General features: G+C 34.0%; 1 protein-coding gene across 2 annotated transcripts in view; it reads right to left on the bottom strand.

Moving 5' to 3' along the window:
- Positions 1 to 286: 286 nt before the first annotated feature.
- The window catches only part of LOC111087237 (insulin-like), a 27,754-nt gene continuing 14,180 nt past the window's right edge, over positions 287 to 13,860 (bottom strand). For both annotated transcript variants that reach the window (XM_022393206.1, XM_022393207.1), the window contains exons 2-4: positions 3,489 to 3,982; positions 1,939 to 2,162; positions 287 to 1,036 (exon numbers count right to left, since the gene is read on the bottom strand). In XM_022393206.1, the coding sequence (XP_022248914.1) occupies positions 866 to 1,036; positions 1,939 to 2,162; positions 3,489 to 3,651 (558 nt within the window). In that variant the 5' untranslated portion in view covers positions 3,652 to 3,982 and the 3' untranslated portion in view covers positions 287 to 865. The remainder of the gene's footprint in view (positions 1,037 to 1,938; positions 2,163 to 3,488; positions 3,983 to 13,860) is intronic.

Raw genomic sequence — 13,860 nt, 5'->3', positions numbered from 1 at the left:
TAATCTGTTTTAGAATAAGGTTATTTGAAAATCCAGTTTTTGATACACACTTTTAAACACTTACACATATATTATTTTGTTAATTTGTAGGAGTGTATCTAGAATTGCGTTTTGATAATTATAAACAGACTAGAGCATATATAGTATCCCTCTATCCACCACTTCTAAAATGTTTGAAGACCAAAGCATTGTTATTACTTCAATTTTGTGTATGTACAAAATAAATAGTAATACGCTCTGCATTAAGTTACTATTGATTTTTTAATATCTATTCTAGAAAAATCAACAAATAAATATATTTTACGAAATCACAATATATAATATAAAGCAAACATTACTCTCTAAAGCTGTGTCATAACAAGAAATATCCTTTTACTGTTGAATGTTTATACAAAATATCTTACACTTTTTCGCACAAAAGACTCGATTGATAAATTGGTTTCTCATTCTGCTTAAACCACAGTATATAATGTCCAATTTGGAAACGAATAGCATTGCGCTTAAGGGGTAAAAGTTGTTTTTCATGTGCAGCGACCTGTTCCTAAAATTATAACATATTGTTAAACTTATGTTCATAAAACTACTGTCACTGACAAACAATAATTATCTGAAAAATAAAACAGTTCTCTTATCATAAACTGGTTATAACAAAATTCCAATATTTGATTTTGTACCTTTCTAGCTAAAAGATATAGTGATATCTCTCAAAACGTATGCAGGATACCGACCTATCAATATTAATACTCACAAAACAGATTTCACATTGCTAACTACTCAACAAAAAATGAAAAGTCCTTTATATCATTGAAATTAACGTTGATATTTTAGAAATTCGGGTTTCTTTGGAACACATTTTTACAGTAGTTTACTCTAAGATATATTGTTCCGTACGAGGATTCACGAATAAGCCTGAACTTCCTCGATGTGTTGTTTCCGCAGGTTTTTTAAGTGCTCGGTTTTCTGACGTCATACTGTTTCGTGATGCCGCTTCTTCAGAAACATTGTTCTGTGACGTCATATTTTGGGACAGCTGTACCTGTAAGGGTTCAAAATTTCGTTTATTTGTTTTTGTTTTAGCGCAAAGTTACACAATAGACTATCTGCGCTCTGTCCACCACAGCAATGTAAATCCGTAAACTTTTTAAGTAAACATTTATTTAGTACGAAGCTAAGCAATCTATCGAATCCTGGATTATAGCGTCCTAAGTTCATAAACTTACCGCTGGCCTACTGGGAGACAAAAACACCGATTGTGATTATTATGTTGCAGAAATAAAAATCAGTAATTACTAGTGATTTACTTAAAACTGTATCTAGTAAGGAAATTCATATAGTATTATGTTTGAAAAACTTAATTTCTTCTAAGTATCAAATAAAAAATGAACTATAATATTACTTGCAGATTTGACAAAATTTTCAAAGGCAGAAATCTTTGTGGTATATATATTTAAATGTCATCTTTTTAAAAACCAAAATTTATTCTTTGAGTAGATAAATCCCCAAATACAACACATAATTTACAATAAAGTGTATCGTCAAATAAGAACATAATCTTTAATTGTTATAAATACCAACCCTAAGAGCCTACGTTTAGCTAAACTTTAAAAAAAAATTATAATTTATAGATTGCAAAATATTAACTTTAGCTTCACTAGATAGCAGATCACAATGAGTAGGTTTATTTCCATTAATAAACTCTTTATATTAACCCTTACATTAACCGAATAAGGGTAATCATATTGACTAATGCGTAATCTAAAAGGAGGCTATAGGTAGGTTATCGTCAATTATTTATTTTGCAAGAGATTCAACAAAGTTATTCAAATATTTTATTAGCTAAAAAAAAACGTAGAAGAATAATGTGTAGAGATTGTTTCAAGCATAAAAAGTGCAAAAAAAATTGTTTCCTATAACGAGTGCAACTGCATCAGTACTCACAATATCATGATATCCATTAATACGACGGCTGAGAGAATTCAGTCGACGTAAAGCAGCAGACACTTCGGTGGCTCTTGGAAAAGCGCAGTAACTCGTAAGAGTCTCCAGAGTACAAGATCTTCTACAACACTCCTCGGCAACTCCAGATCGACGGCTGACCACAATGTTCCGTTTATTAACAATTATAACGCTTCTCCTTATCCGTTCCAAGAGTAGCATGGGAGCTAGATTAAGAGAAATACTTTGTATAAATCTAAGTCATTGTATTCACACTATTAAGTTGACATTATCCAATAAATTGGGACGAACTTATAATTTGTGTAGAAGCGGAGTTTTGTTGATTTACCTGAGATTGCTTTAAGTTTAGCAACTACGAGGCTTTCGAGAATCTTTAACTGGTGCTTAGACTACGTTCCACTCTCGTCACAAAAACTGTATATATTCACAGAAACTTCACGCGACAACACGTTGTTTATTCCAGATACATTTCCTGGCCTCATCAGCGTGTGTTGTTTAATTTTAACGTAAGCTTGTTCTAACTTTATTAAACTAACTAGGATTAACTATACTTTTATGAGCTGACATAATTAAACGTAATAATGGTACAGTTTTTTGTTCATAATTTCGGCAAGTTTTTGTTGTTTTTTATAACGTAATTGTAGGTATCTATGGCCTACTAACTACTAAAAAGAGCCAGCTTTATTAGTAGTAACAGTAAGTATTTAATACGAAATTACCGCAAAAATATACAACAAGTTTTATTATTATTAATTTGATTAAGCTATCATACTTAAACTAAATCGCACATTTTTAATAGAATAGTTTACTTTGTAAATGCTGCTATTGGGAATATGAATCCCAATGAGTTAAAAGTAAATTGATTTCTGAAGAAGAAGACAGGCCAATGTTTTGTCGAAACATGTAGTATGTTCCCCAAATAAAACCACTTCTTTATGCTTATAAATCAATGTTTGTCAAATTACTATCATGTAAGCATAATGTGCTTCCATATACTATCTTCCAAAGTAACCTCTCAGTAATGAACTGAGTATTGGTTGTCATAAGTGACTTTTATTCCTTTAATGAATTAAATTTGTAATGTCATGTACTGCTTGACTTGTTACAATAGATAAAGCCAATTATCTATATTTGTAGGAACCTTCACAGATCTTGTGTCATTTGCCATTATGTGGAACGTCTTGAATGCTGATTATTATGGTTTAATACTATACAAAAACAACAAGATCTACATTTTATATGAATATTTCAAACAAATAACAATTGCTCCTCCTGTCATACAGAGTTTACTAAATTAAGAATGTTTTTGACCTGTTTGAGCAAGATGCACCAGAGCAACTTTTAAGGTACATTTGCCAATAAATTAATATAATACTTGTGTAACGCCTAGTGCTCTGTGTATGTATTGGTTTACACATTGGCATCTTAAAGATCCTCAGTGGTATGTCTGTGGTATTCAGGCAAATGCAGGAGTTTTATATTTCAAATTTAGAGATATTTTTATTTTTTTAATAAATTTACATCACACGTACCTGAACGTTTCGTTTGTGGGGAGTAGAATCCACCATGAACACTGCATAAGAATGTCAAAGATTCCGAGAGGTTGTTTCCACATAATCTCACAGAAACTACACCGTTAGTGGCTAAAAGTAAGCCAATCGAAACACATGCATATATCATTACTGGTGTTGCCATGGCTACTGTGGTTTCTGTAACGTTATTATCAACTGCTATCAGATTTCTTCCTTTCAATCCTCGGATATTTTAGTTGTTCTCCTCTTGTACTGTACTGTATATGTTCCGGGTTTCAACCCGAGCTGTTGGCTCTGAGATCTTCAGTCAAATGTTTTAAACTTTTAAATATTAAAAACTATATATATATATTTGCAAGCGTTTAACGTATTAAGAAAACCGTTAGTACAGTTGGTGTCCCAGTAGGAAAACATCCGAAGCTGACCACATGCTCACCAATCACAGTAGTTACAGCTTTCAGTAAACATATACTGTGCGCGAGGTCTTTCAAGGCCTGTAGAATAGTCAAAATATAGACACATGTACTGGAAGCTACATTTAGTATTTTTTCATACAATGTTCCTTTCTTTACCACGAAAATGTAACCAAAATTATTTCTAAACTCTTGTGTTTCTTCTTTTATGAACAAATACTATACGTATCTAAAGAAATCACTTTCGCAATATTTTACTGATTTTTGTTGGTTTCTGTTTAAGCGCAAAACTCCACAATGGGCTATTTGCACTATACCCATGATTGTTATCGAATAACAATTTGTAACGTTATAAGCTCTCAAGTTTACCACTGAGCCACCGGAGACAATGCTTTTAACACGGTAAGAATACAAGAAACTTAGAAGATAAAATCTAACTCGTATTGATAACATTTTTATACTGTTATAACGTTGAAATTTCTTTGACGGGTTGTTTGAAATTATCTGGCAGAATTGGTTAAAAGTCCAGTTTACGTAATTATAACCAATTAATTTATTTCTTCTTTAACGTATATATAAGCCTGATTATTATGTAGAATTGTTGTTTAAGACTAAATATTGTTGTAACTTGTACACCGTATTTACAAATGACCCAAACTGTACTACACTAACGTAAAAATAAACTAACATGTACAAAGTAACTCAATATTTGCGATAGCTAATACAGGTTCAAATATTTTAAACATGGACAGAAACGAAAACACACTGACCGATTCTTTCTACCGGCTAGAAACAATTCTATCTTTTCGATGCTCCATTGAACCTCGTATTAATAATCTATTCTAGAATTTACTAGAAAATCTGTTGTCACAAGTTTTAGAGTTCTCTAGGTCTACATTATAAAACTCTTTTTGATCTTAACATCGTCATTACGATCTGTTGCTAGTTAACAAAAGCCCCCTCCCCAGTGGCACAGCGGTATGTCTGCGGACTTACAACGCTAGAAACCGGGTTTCGATACCCGTGGTGGGCAGAGCACAAATAGCCCATTGTGTAGCTTTGTGCATAACTTCAAACAAACAAATAATTAAAAAAAATAAATAAAAATAATACACATAAATATAGCTTATACACCACTGATTCTTTTAAGTACGATATATGGCCCTTAACCACCTGCTTAACTTTGGAGTTTGTTCTCTCTTGTGATGAGAACTCTTCAGCCATACCATGTCACTTTGACGGAATCAAAGTTTATCAGCATTAACATCATAGCGGTATTTCCTTTGACCACAAGCTGATTTTAGTTTTTCCTGGGTAACTTCATGTACAGCGTCGTTATTCTTCACATCCAAAAGAGATCTCCCAACTACCAATTCCCCAAGACATGTCGGAATGTTTGGTTCCAGTATGTCCCAGTCACTAGATGAAGAATTATTGCTAATGACTCCTGGTTTGAGATTTCACTTATTTATGGTGCAATGACCACTGTCTTTGTTTCAATTAGAAGTTCAACCTTCAGTGTAGTAATTGCTCTTTAGTGTACGGGGATTTCCCAATATTTACTCTTCCTTAATGTCAATTATCCACACATCATTAAGTGTAGAGAAACATTCTACAGTAAGGGTAACTTCCAACTTCCCTTTTGCTGAAACTTTATCTCCACCTTCTATTCGCATCGATCCTTCTTTTTTTTATCTTTGGGGTGATTTCCCACCTTTCCTTAACAAATCAGATCAAACAGTTGTAGCTGTTGATCTAGCGTCAATCAACATAATGCAAGATTTTTTCATCAACAAGCCCATTGATGCATGGACTGATTTTCGTTTATCCAATTGAGGTAAATGGAGTATTTCCAGCTGAACTTCGCCCCATGAATCCAGCTAGTTCCTATTTCTTTTATGTCTGGTTAGCTCTTAGTCAATCATTTTATCTGATCGGGTTCAGGGTATTGTCTCCTTGGCTTTAATAACAGTTGTTTATTCATCATAGTCTCGGCTGTAATGGTCATGTTTCCTACAATTATAACAATCCCTTCTTTCTTGTGTTCTCTTGAAGAAGCTCTTATTCCATACTGACTTTAATCTACAGTTACACGCAACATATCCTTTCAAGTTACACTTTAAACAGCTATTTTTTGGGTTTATTAACTTCATTCCGTGTAACTAGCTGTCTGATTAATTCTTTTTGTTTCTCTAGACTATTGTTAGGGATCTGAAATTTCATAACTTCTAGGTGATTCATTTTCTAGTTTCTTTACAGATTTAATGGATTCATTCTCCATTGCCAACTAGAGAGTTTCATTTAAAGATGTACGCTTACTTTGCTTCCGCCTAACTGCCATATCCTCGTCTGTTATAGCATCTATAAATTGGTCACGTGCTAACGAATTCATCATTTCACGAGGAACGTCTGGGTAAGATAATTGGGCAAGCCTTCCCAAATCTTCTGCAGTTTGATAAATATCTATTCTTTGCTACATACCCTGTTACCCTATCCTAGACATTTGCTCTTGATACTTACTTCTGAAACAACATTCCAAACCTGTCAGATAAGACAGTTACCAATTCTTGATTGTTGTTATGGCTCTCAGATGGAAGTTTACTTAATGTTGTCAAAACTGGTTCTTTATATGGGCAGCAAGATGGGTGGCTTGTTGTTCACTATTCAACCCATTCACTATGTAAATGATTTCAAACGAAGTCTGGTATGACTCTCATGGCACCATCCCATCATGGTTCATTGGTTTCTTTATTGTCTGGTGTTGAATTGGCCAACTATATTCGGTAGTGTCATGGCTGGAGTAATCCAGAAAAATCTTTCAGTAACAGATGATACAAAAGTAGTAGTAATAGGCGTAGATAACGTAAATTCTCCTTTTTCATATTTTGCACCAGATGACGTCCCTGGCTGGACCTCCTGAATTGATGCAAAAAGAAGTGTGACTCGTTTACTCTTTGCATTTAATAATTCGTTTTCCAGTCGTTTTATTCTTTCATTGGTGTTCTTTTCTATCTCACTGATGCTTTTCTTTACTTCAACAGTTTTATCATCACACCCTTTCTTTACTTCTGTAATGCCTTTCTGTACTTCAAACTTGTTGTGATCTCTCTGTATATCTCCAATAGTTTCATTAATCTGATATATTCTTTATTCTAATTCTTCCTTAAATAGTACTTTTCTTTCTTATAACTCCTTTTTTAAATCTTGATCTATTATTTTCCTCTCTCTTTCTTCTTGGTCCTCTTTTATTTTTTGTAAGTTTTTGTTTTGTTTTTGTATATCTTCTTTAAAAGCTCTATCTCTTTCTGTTTGTCCTTTTTTACATTGTTTTATCATGTCTATCAGGTTTCCAATCTCTCAATGTATTCTTGTAAATCTTGAATGAAAGTTGAAGTTTAATTAAAATAATCCCACCTCTGATATCAGTGTTGTAAAATTGCACTTTCTTTAGTTGGTTCTTTTCAAGTATCTGGTAAAACTAATTCACAGTCTAATCCACCTTACGATAGCAAATTAGTTGTAACTGCCTGTTGTAGAGGACGACGTTTCGAAAGTCTTCTGCCTTTCGTCTTCAGGTCAGTATGTGTAAGATGTAGTCGGTCTATATAGTATTCTGGTGGATTGTTATGATTGGTTGGTTTATCCCTGTTTCTGATTGGCGGATAGAAAACTAGAATAATCGACACAGACAAATTTCGGAAGACGAGAAAAATTAAAGAATCATTTTATATTAACACAATTAAACAGAGATTCCGGATTAGAGGTGAGTAACCTGTGGCTACCATTAATTGAACGTACAGGAAATCTTCACTTGTGTCTCTACAACAGGCAGTTGCCGTCCATTCTACAAAGTTTCCTCATGAATAGTCTGTCTAAACAATTTATTTAAGAAACACATTAGTTATTTCTTCCTTAACGCATATATCATTTTTAATATTGTGTAACTTGCATGCCGTTTTTACAAATGACCCAAACTGTCTTACACTAACATGAAAGTAAATTTACTTGTATAAAGTAACTTAATACTCATGAAAGCTAATACAGATCCAAATACTTAAAACAAAACTCGGATCGAAATGTAAACACAGTGACTGGTTCACTCTACAGGCTAGAAACAACTCTCTTTCGTCTTGATGTTTCACTGAACCCCTTATTTTTAATCTATCTCCGAATTTACTAAAAACTGACGTCAAAATATTTAGAGCTTTCTAGGCGTATACTATTGTACCTTTTATCTTAACATTATCCACATGACTCGCAACTCCCTCTAACTAACAATTAAATTACACCATTAGAAATATAGATTACAACAATACTAAATGCTACAATACACACTAAGAATAATACACAGATCTCGTTATGGTTGACTGACTTTCATAGCTAAAAATCTGGTATAGTTTAACAGCGAATTTAATAACTATGCTTAAGTTTAACAGCTGCGACGAAGGTCCTTCGGCTGAAAAATTGAAAACAAAATTTATTTCATGAGATTTTAAACACTTCTTTATATTTTCACATTTTATTACGTTAATGCTGATTTGTTTGATACGAGTGTAGAAAAGAAAAGAGTACTGGAAGTAGGAATCAAGGTTACCCAGTCATATATATTTATTTTTGCACAAACAAATCATAGTTCAGATGTTGTGGTAGTTTACCTTGTATGTGCAGGTGAGGCGTTGGTGTTAGAACTCAATCTCGAGACATTTGATAGGTAATATCAGATTGAATTGAAGTTTTTGCTGTTTTTCTTAATTAATATTCTATTGAATGCAAAATTCAGAGTAATTGAATTGCATGCTTGCCAAAACAATTGGACTGAAAAATAAACAGCCGAAGAATATATTCTTAGAGGTATTTGTGTTGTGTTTTACAGCTATGAAACTTTAAGTGTGTAGTAAAGCTATATTAGTTCTCATAGTTACGAAAAATTATGATGTTTAGTAAAGAAATGTTGCTTTTCATAGCTATGAAATAATATGCTATATAGTAAAGTTATGTCGTTTCTCATAGTTACGACATAATACGCAGGTTCAAAACGGCGAATAGTTAAAGTTACTAATTAAAGAATTTTTACAATATGTTTGACAATCTGTAATGCTTCCATTCAGTTTGTTTTATTTTAAGCATAGCTTCTGCAAGGCAACGAAAGACCTAACATAACAATCATTATTTTTATGCTTTAAACCATTAAATTTAAACATTGTCAATTCTATATACAATAGTTCAGTTGTCTTCTTTAATTATAGAGGTACATCTGAAGCTAGGTTTTAAAACAATAGTAAATTTAAAAGACTGGCACCGACCCCCACCCCCCGTGGCTCAGCGGGGGCAGATCACAGATAGCCATATTATCTTTATATATAAAGCACAAAAATATGTGTGTTTCTCTCTTTGTCCCTTATCTTACTACTCCCAGGTCGCTGGGCCAATCTCAACCAAACTTCGTGGGATGATAGTTTGTAACAAGGGACTTGTTAATGAGGGGTTCACAATCCCCTCCATCCCCATTGTTGCAGTTACTCAGCATTTATTATCTTTGACGTAAGTTAACGTTAACTACATTCATGGCGCTAAGACATTACACACACACACACAAAAAAAACTTTATTACATTTTATATGACGCTGCCAATGACCGTCAATTGATTAATCACGTGAGGACAAAGTAAACACATGTACCCTTAGTTCTACAGTGTTTCACCATTACCTTAAAGAGGTCGCAGGTTGCTTCTGGCCTCGACATTAATTGTAAGTAAATGGTATGATATATATTTGTGTATATGTATATAAGTAGTGTTACACTGTCGTTTCCAAAACAGTCAACTTTGTGAAGTGTACATACAATCTACAACCCCTATCTACGTATGTCAAGATGTTCAAATGAGTTTGAATTCATTGTATTCACAGAAATAAAAAAATAGCCAAGAAGAGAGAAGAAAGGAAATCGCAAGAAACGGCAAAAGAAACTGCTCCAAGACAAGCTCAAGATAAGGAAAGGATAGCTAGAAGAAGAGCACAAGAGACAGTTGATGAACCCGCTGCTAGACAGAGTCAAGAGAGGGAAATAATAGATAGAAGAAGAGACAGCTGATGAAACTGCTGCAAGACAAGCTTGAGATAGGGAAAGGATAGCTAGAAGAAGAGTACAAGAGACAGCTGATTAAATTGCTGCCACACAAGAAGAAAATCGGGGCAGAATGACAAGAAGAAGAGCAAAAGAATCAATTGCAGAAATTGCTGATTATGATCCAAATCATAATTATGAATCAAAGTCTGCATATGATGTTGGAAAAAGAGCTATCGAATGGGATTTTTACAGGGAAAAAAGGCATCTCAATGTGAAATCAGGAGTGTGTTGTAATAATGCGAACAATGACCGTCAATTAATTAATCACGTGAAACACTGGGAAAGGACATTAAGAGCTGGGTGTTAGAAACGAGTAACAGAAAGCAAACATACCGACACTACTTTTGCTGCTGCCTCTTCCTTCAAAGTTAAGTATATACATAGTGAGTTCTTAAAGCTTATACAAAACATTTGGTGAGGTAATAATGAATACTGTAATAATATGTTATGTTATAAATAAATTGTGTGAAAGTTAGGATTTTTGTATTATTTACCATAGTACCCACTCCATATTTTTCTCGGTTCACAACCCAGGTAAAGGATGGGTACCTCAGCTTGTATTGTATAGTTTGCGCTTAACATCAACTGACACGGACGTGCTATTAAAAGTTGACAATGTGTGTTTTAAGTTACATGTCAAATAGGTGTTTGTTCTTTCCTGTGTACTATTTTTGTTTTATTTACACAATCATATCACCATATTATTTTCTTCAGGTTTTTAAAGGTTTATTTTTAATATCTGCTTTTGATATGATGATTATAATATGTAAGTTTACGATTAACATTTCGATACTCATACAATTTGTACATAACTATGTTTCAACAAACAATTTACAGTATTATTGAATTGAATTTAATCAATTTTAATAATTAACACTTGGTTTCCCTAAAAATAAGTTAATTCAAGTTTTTTATCTGCAGTCTTCTCTGATATTAAATTATTTTATATTCGCTTATGAGTTTTTTTCTTTGATGTCTATTGATGTGTTATATGTTAATTAAATAAAACATTGGTTGGTTTACTTTCAATTTATGTCATTACTACATGATACAATTCATAAGACATTACTGTTGATTCAAAGATGGGGTGATCTGAGTTTGAAGGTTCTTTGTTCTCTGCCTAATGTTGCAAAAAGGGGCTCCGCAGTTTTGGACTTACGATATAATAGGGCCCACTATGGCCAGGTGGTTAGGGCGCTCGACTCGTAATCTCTGGGTACGGGTTCGAATCCCCGTCACACAAAACATGCTCGCCCTTTTAGCCGTAAGGGCTTTATAAGTTGCGGTCAATCCCACTATTCATTGGTAAAAGAGTAGCCCAAGAGTTGACGGTGATGACTAGCTGCCTTTCCTCTAGTCTTACACTGCTAAGATAGGGACGGCTAGCGCAGATAGCCCTCGTGTAGCTTTGCGCGAAATCCATAACAAACAAACAAACGATATAAAAGTGGTGACCAAACGTAGCCATTCGATCAGACAAGGGTATCGGAAGAATTAACGATAGGTGCCGCTAATTAGCTGTCTTCCTTCTATCTAAAACTCGAAATTAAGGACTGCTTTGTGAGAAAATTCTCACACAAGAAAATTTTATCATTCAGTTCTCGCCTTGGGCTGCATTTTTAGGGTATAAATAATCATTCATATGTCATTTTATTTACAACTATTTTTAAATAATATTCTATTTTGACTCTTTTGTTCGTGTTTGACAAAAACAATTATTCGTGGACTCCTTTTACGTTTGGTAATTAAGATGTGAGAACTCTACTAAATCAGAAATACCTACGAATCTGATCGATGTGCCCCCCCCCCCCTCTGGCACAGCAGTAGTCTGAAAACTTATAACGCTAAAAACGAGGTTTCGATACCCGTATTTGGCATAGCATAGATAGCACATTGTGTAACTTTGCGCTTAACTACAAACAAAATTGATCGATGTTTCTTTTTAATAGTCTAGAGGTTTTACAGGAAAAACAATAATAAACATTAATTTCAAGTAGTTTGGAAACAAATAAGTCCTTGGCATGTTTATAAGATAATATAAATAGTTTTAACTTTATTTTTTACTTTAGAACTAATAGAGAACACTTTAGTAGTAAAACCAAACAAACTTACCAGTATTAAGCCAAAAAACACTTATGACGGTTTTTAATTTATGCATACAGCATTTGTAACTCATATCACGAAAAGTTTATAACTAATAAGTGCAAGAACTTGTGCTGGCGTATGTAACATGACAGAACTTTACTTTTGGTGTGGTATTTTTGAAGTGAGGGTGCCTTTTTTTCACTCATACTTAATTGCTTACTCATGACTTTGATGAAAGGACGTGAAGTTCATTTCTAACACAACTTTGAATGTCTAACTTTGAATCGCAGGTTCATATCTATGTTATGATGTGATGACTTAAAGAAGCAAGAAAGGGATCATTAAAAAACAGCTGACAAATACAGTAATCTTTTTCAGTGCAACGTGGTTCTAGGAAGTACCAAAAAAAAGTATTAATAGTCTATTGCGTGTTTATTTTGCTTGCTTACAAACTAGGTTAAACTTGTCTTATTTGTTCGGAATATCTTTATATGTATATAATTTTAAGTACGTTATATTTAGACGATTCTAACTATGCAAATCAACAAGTCACGTGAGAACCACAGTTAATATAAAGTCGAGGTAAAACTAATTGTAACAGAAATAAATTTTGACATTGTTTGCAATTCGTTGGACCCCCCCCCCCCCGGTGGAAATGGTAAGTTTACGGATTTATACAGTAGATAGCCCAATGTGACTTTGCTCTAAAACAAATAAATAGTGTTACGTTTCTGCTTGTTTGTTAATTTCCTTTAGAAATTATTTCTGATGAACTACAGCGATACAAGTCTTTTTCTTGACTCTACCAGTTTATTCTTTCTCGATACAACTTTTAGTAATACACAGAATTTCCACAGTCACTTTAAAGTTAACAACCTTTATAACACACGATATACATCACAGTGATTCACAAACTTTACTTATGGTGCCTACTGTTCGCTTGGCTCAATTATCTATCTATCCCATCATGCTGGTTTTATCGCCAGGCTTATATACTTATATACCTCAACAAAATCGGTCTTCCTCGATAATTCATGATCCTTCGACAACATCCAGCGCGCATGCTCCCAGCGTCGCGTGACTTCCGCTGACATAACACTGCCCCCTCCTTAGTATTGTTCGTTCCGAACAATAGCCACTTACGTTAAACCAATAAACAATTAAAAATAACTTAATTAAATGTACAGAATTTACAAAAACAAAATTAAAATACAACAAAGTCTCTTAATTTTACAGCACGTATCTTCTTCCGTACTGGGCTCAGTCTCATTGGCTTCTGCTTCACGTGGAATTCATCTGCTCCATCAAGAAATGTCCCATTATCGGTAGCAGTCACATCAGTGGTAGTAACTCAGTCAAGGGCTTCACTGTTTCCCTTCTCAAAACCGAATAGAGTTTCTTCTTCAACAGTAGCTTTTTCAGGTGACACGTCTTTAGCAGTGTCATTTGTTCCATTGTTCATTTCGTTCCAATTGAAATGTCCTGGACCGTGATAACGCCAAAGCCTGTTGCATGCACCACCTTTGGCTTAACTCGCCGAACACATTTTATTCGGAAAGTCACGTCTGAGAGACGATCCACTATGTCATATGGGCCTTCCCATGGAGAAGACAACTTAGGAGACTTCCCTTTGGTCTCACTGGGACTATACAACCACACCTTGTCTCCTGGTACAAAGTAGATTTCTTATCGTAACATAGCTTCATGGAATCAGCAGACGTTTTTAAGTTCGAATGCATTTGATGATG

The sequence above is a fragment of the Limulus polyphemus genome, unplaced genomic scaffold, assembly GCF_000517525.1.
Source record: "Limulus polyphemus unplaced genomic scaffold, Limulus_polyphemus-2.1.2 Scaffold1916, whole genome shotgun sequence".
NCBI classification, from domain to species: Eukaryota; Metazoa; Arthropoda; class Merostomata; order Xiphosura; family Limulidae; genus Limulus; species Limulus polyphemus.
This window is presented reverse-complemented; position numbering and strand designations above follow the sequence as displayed.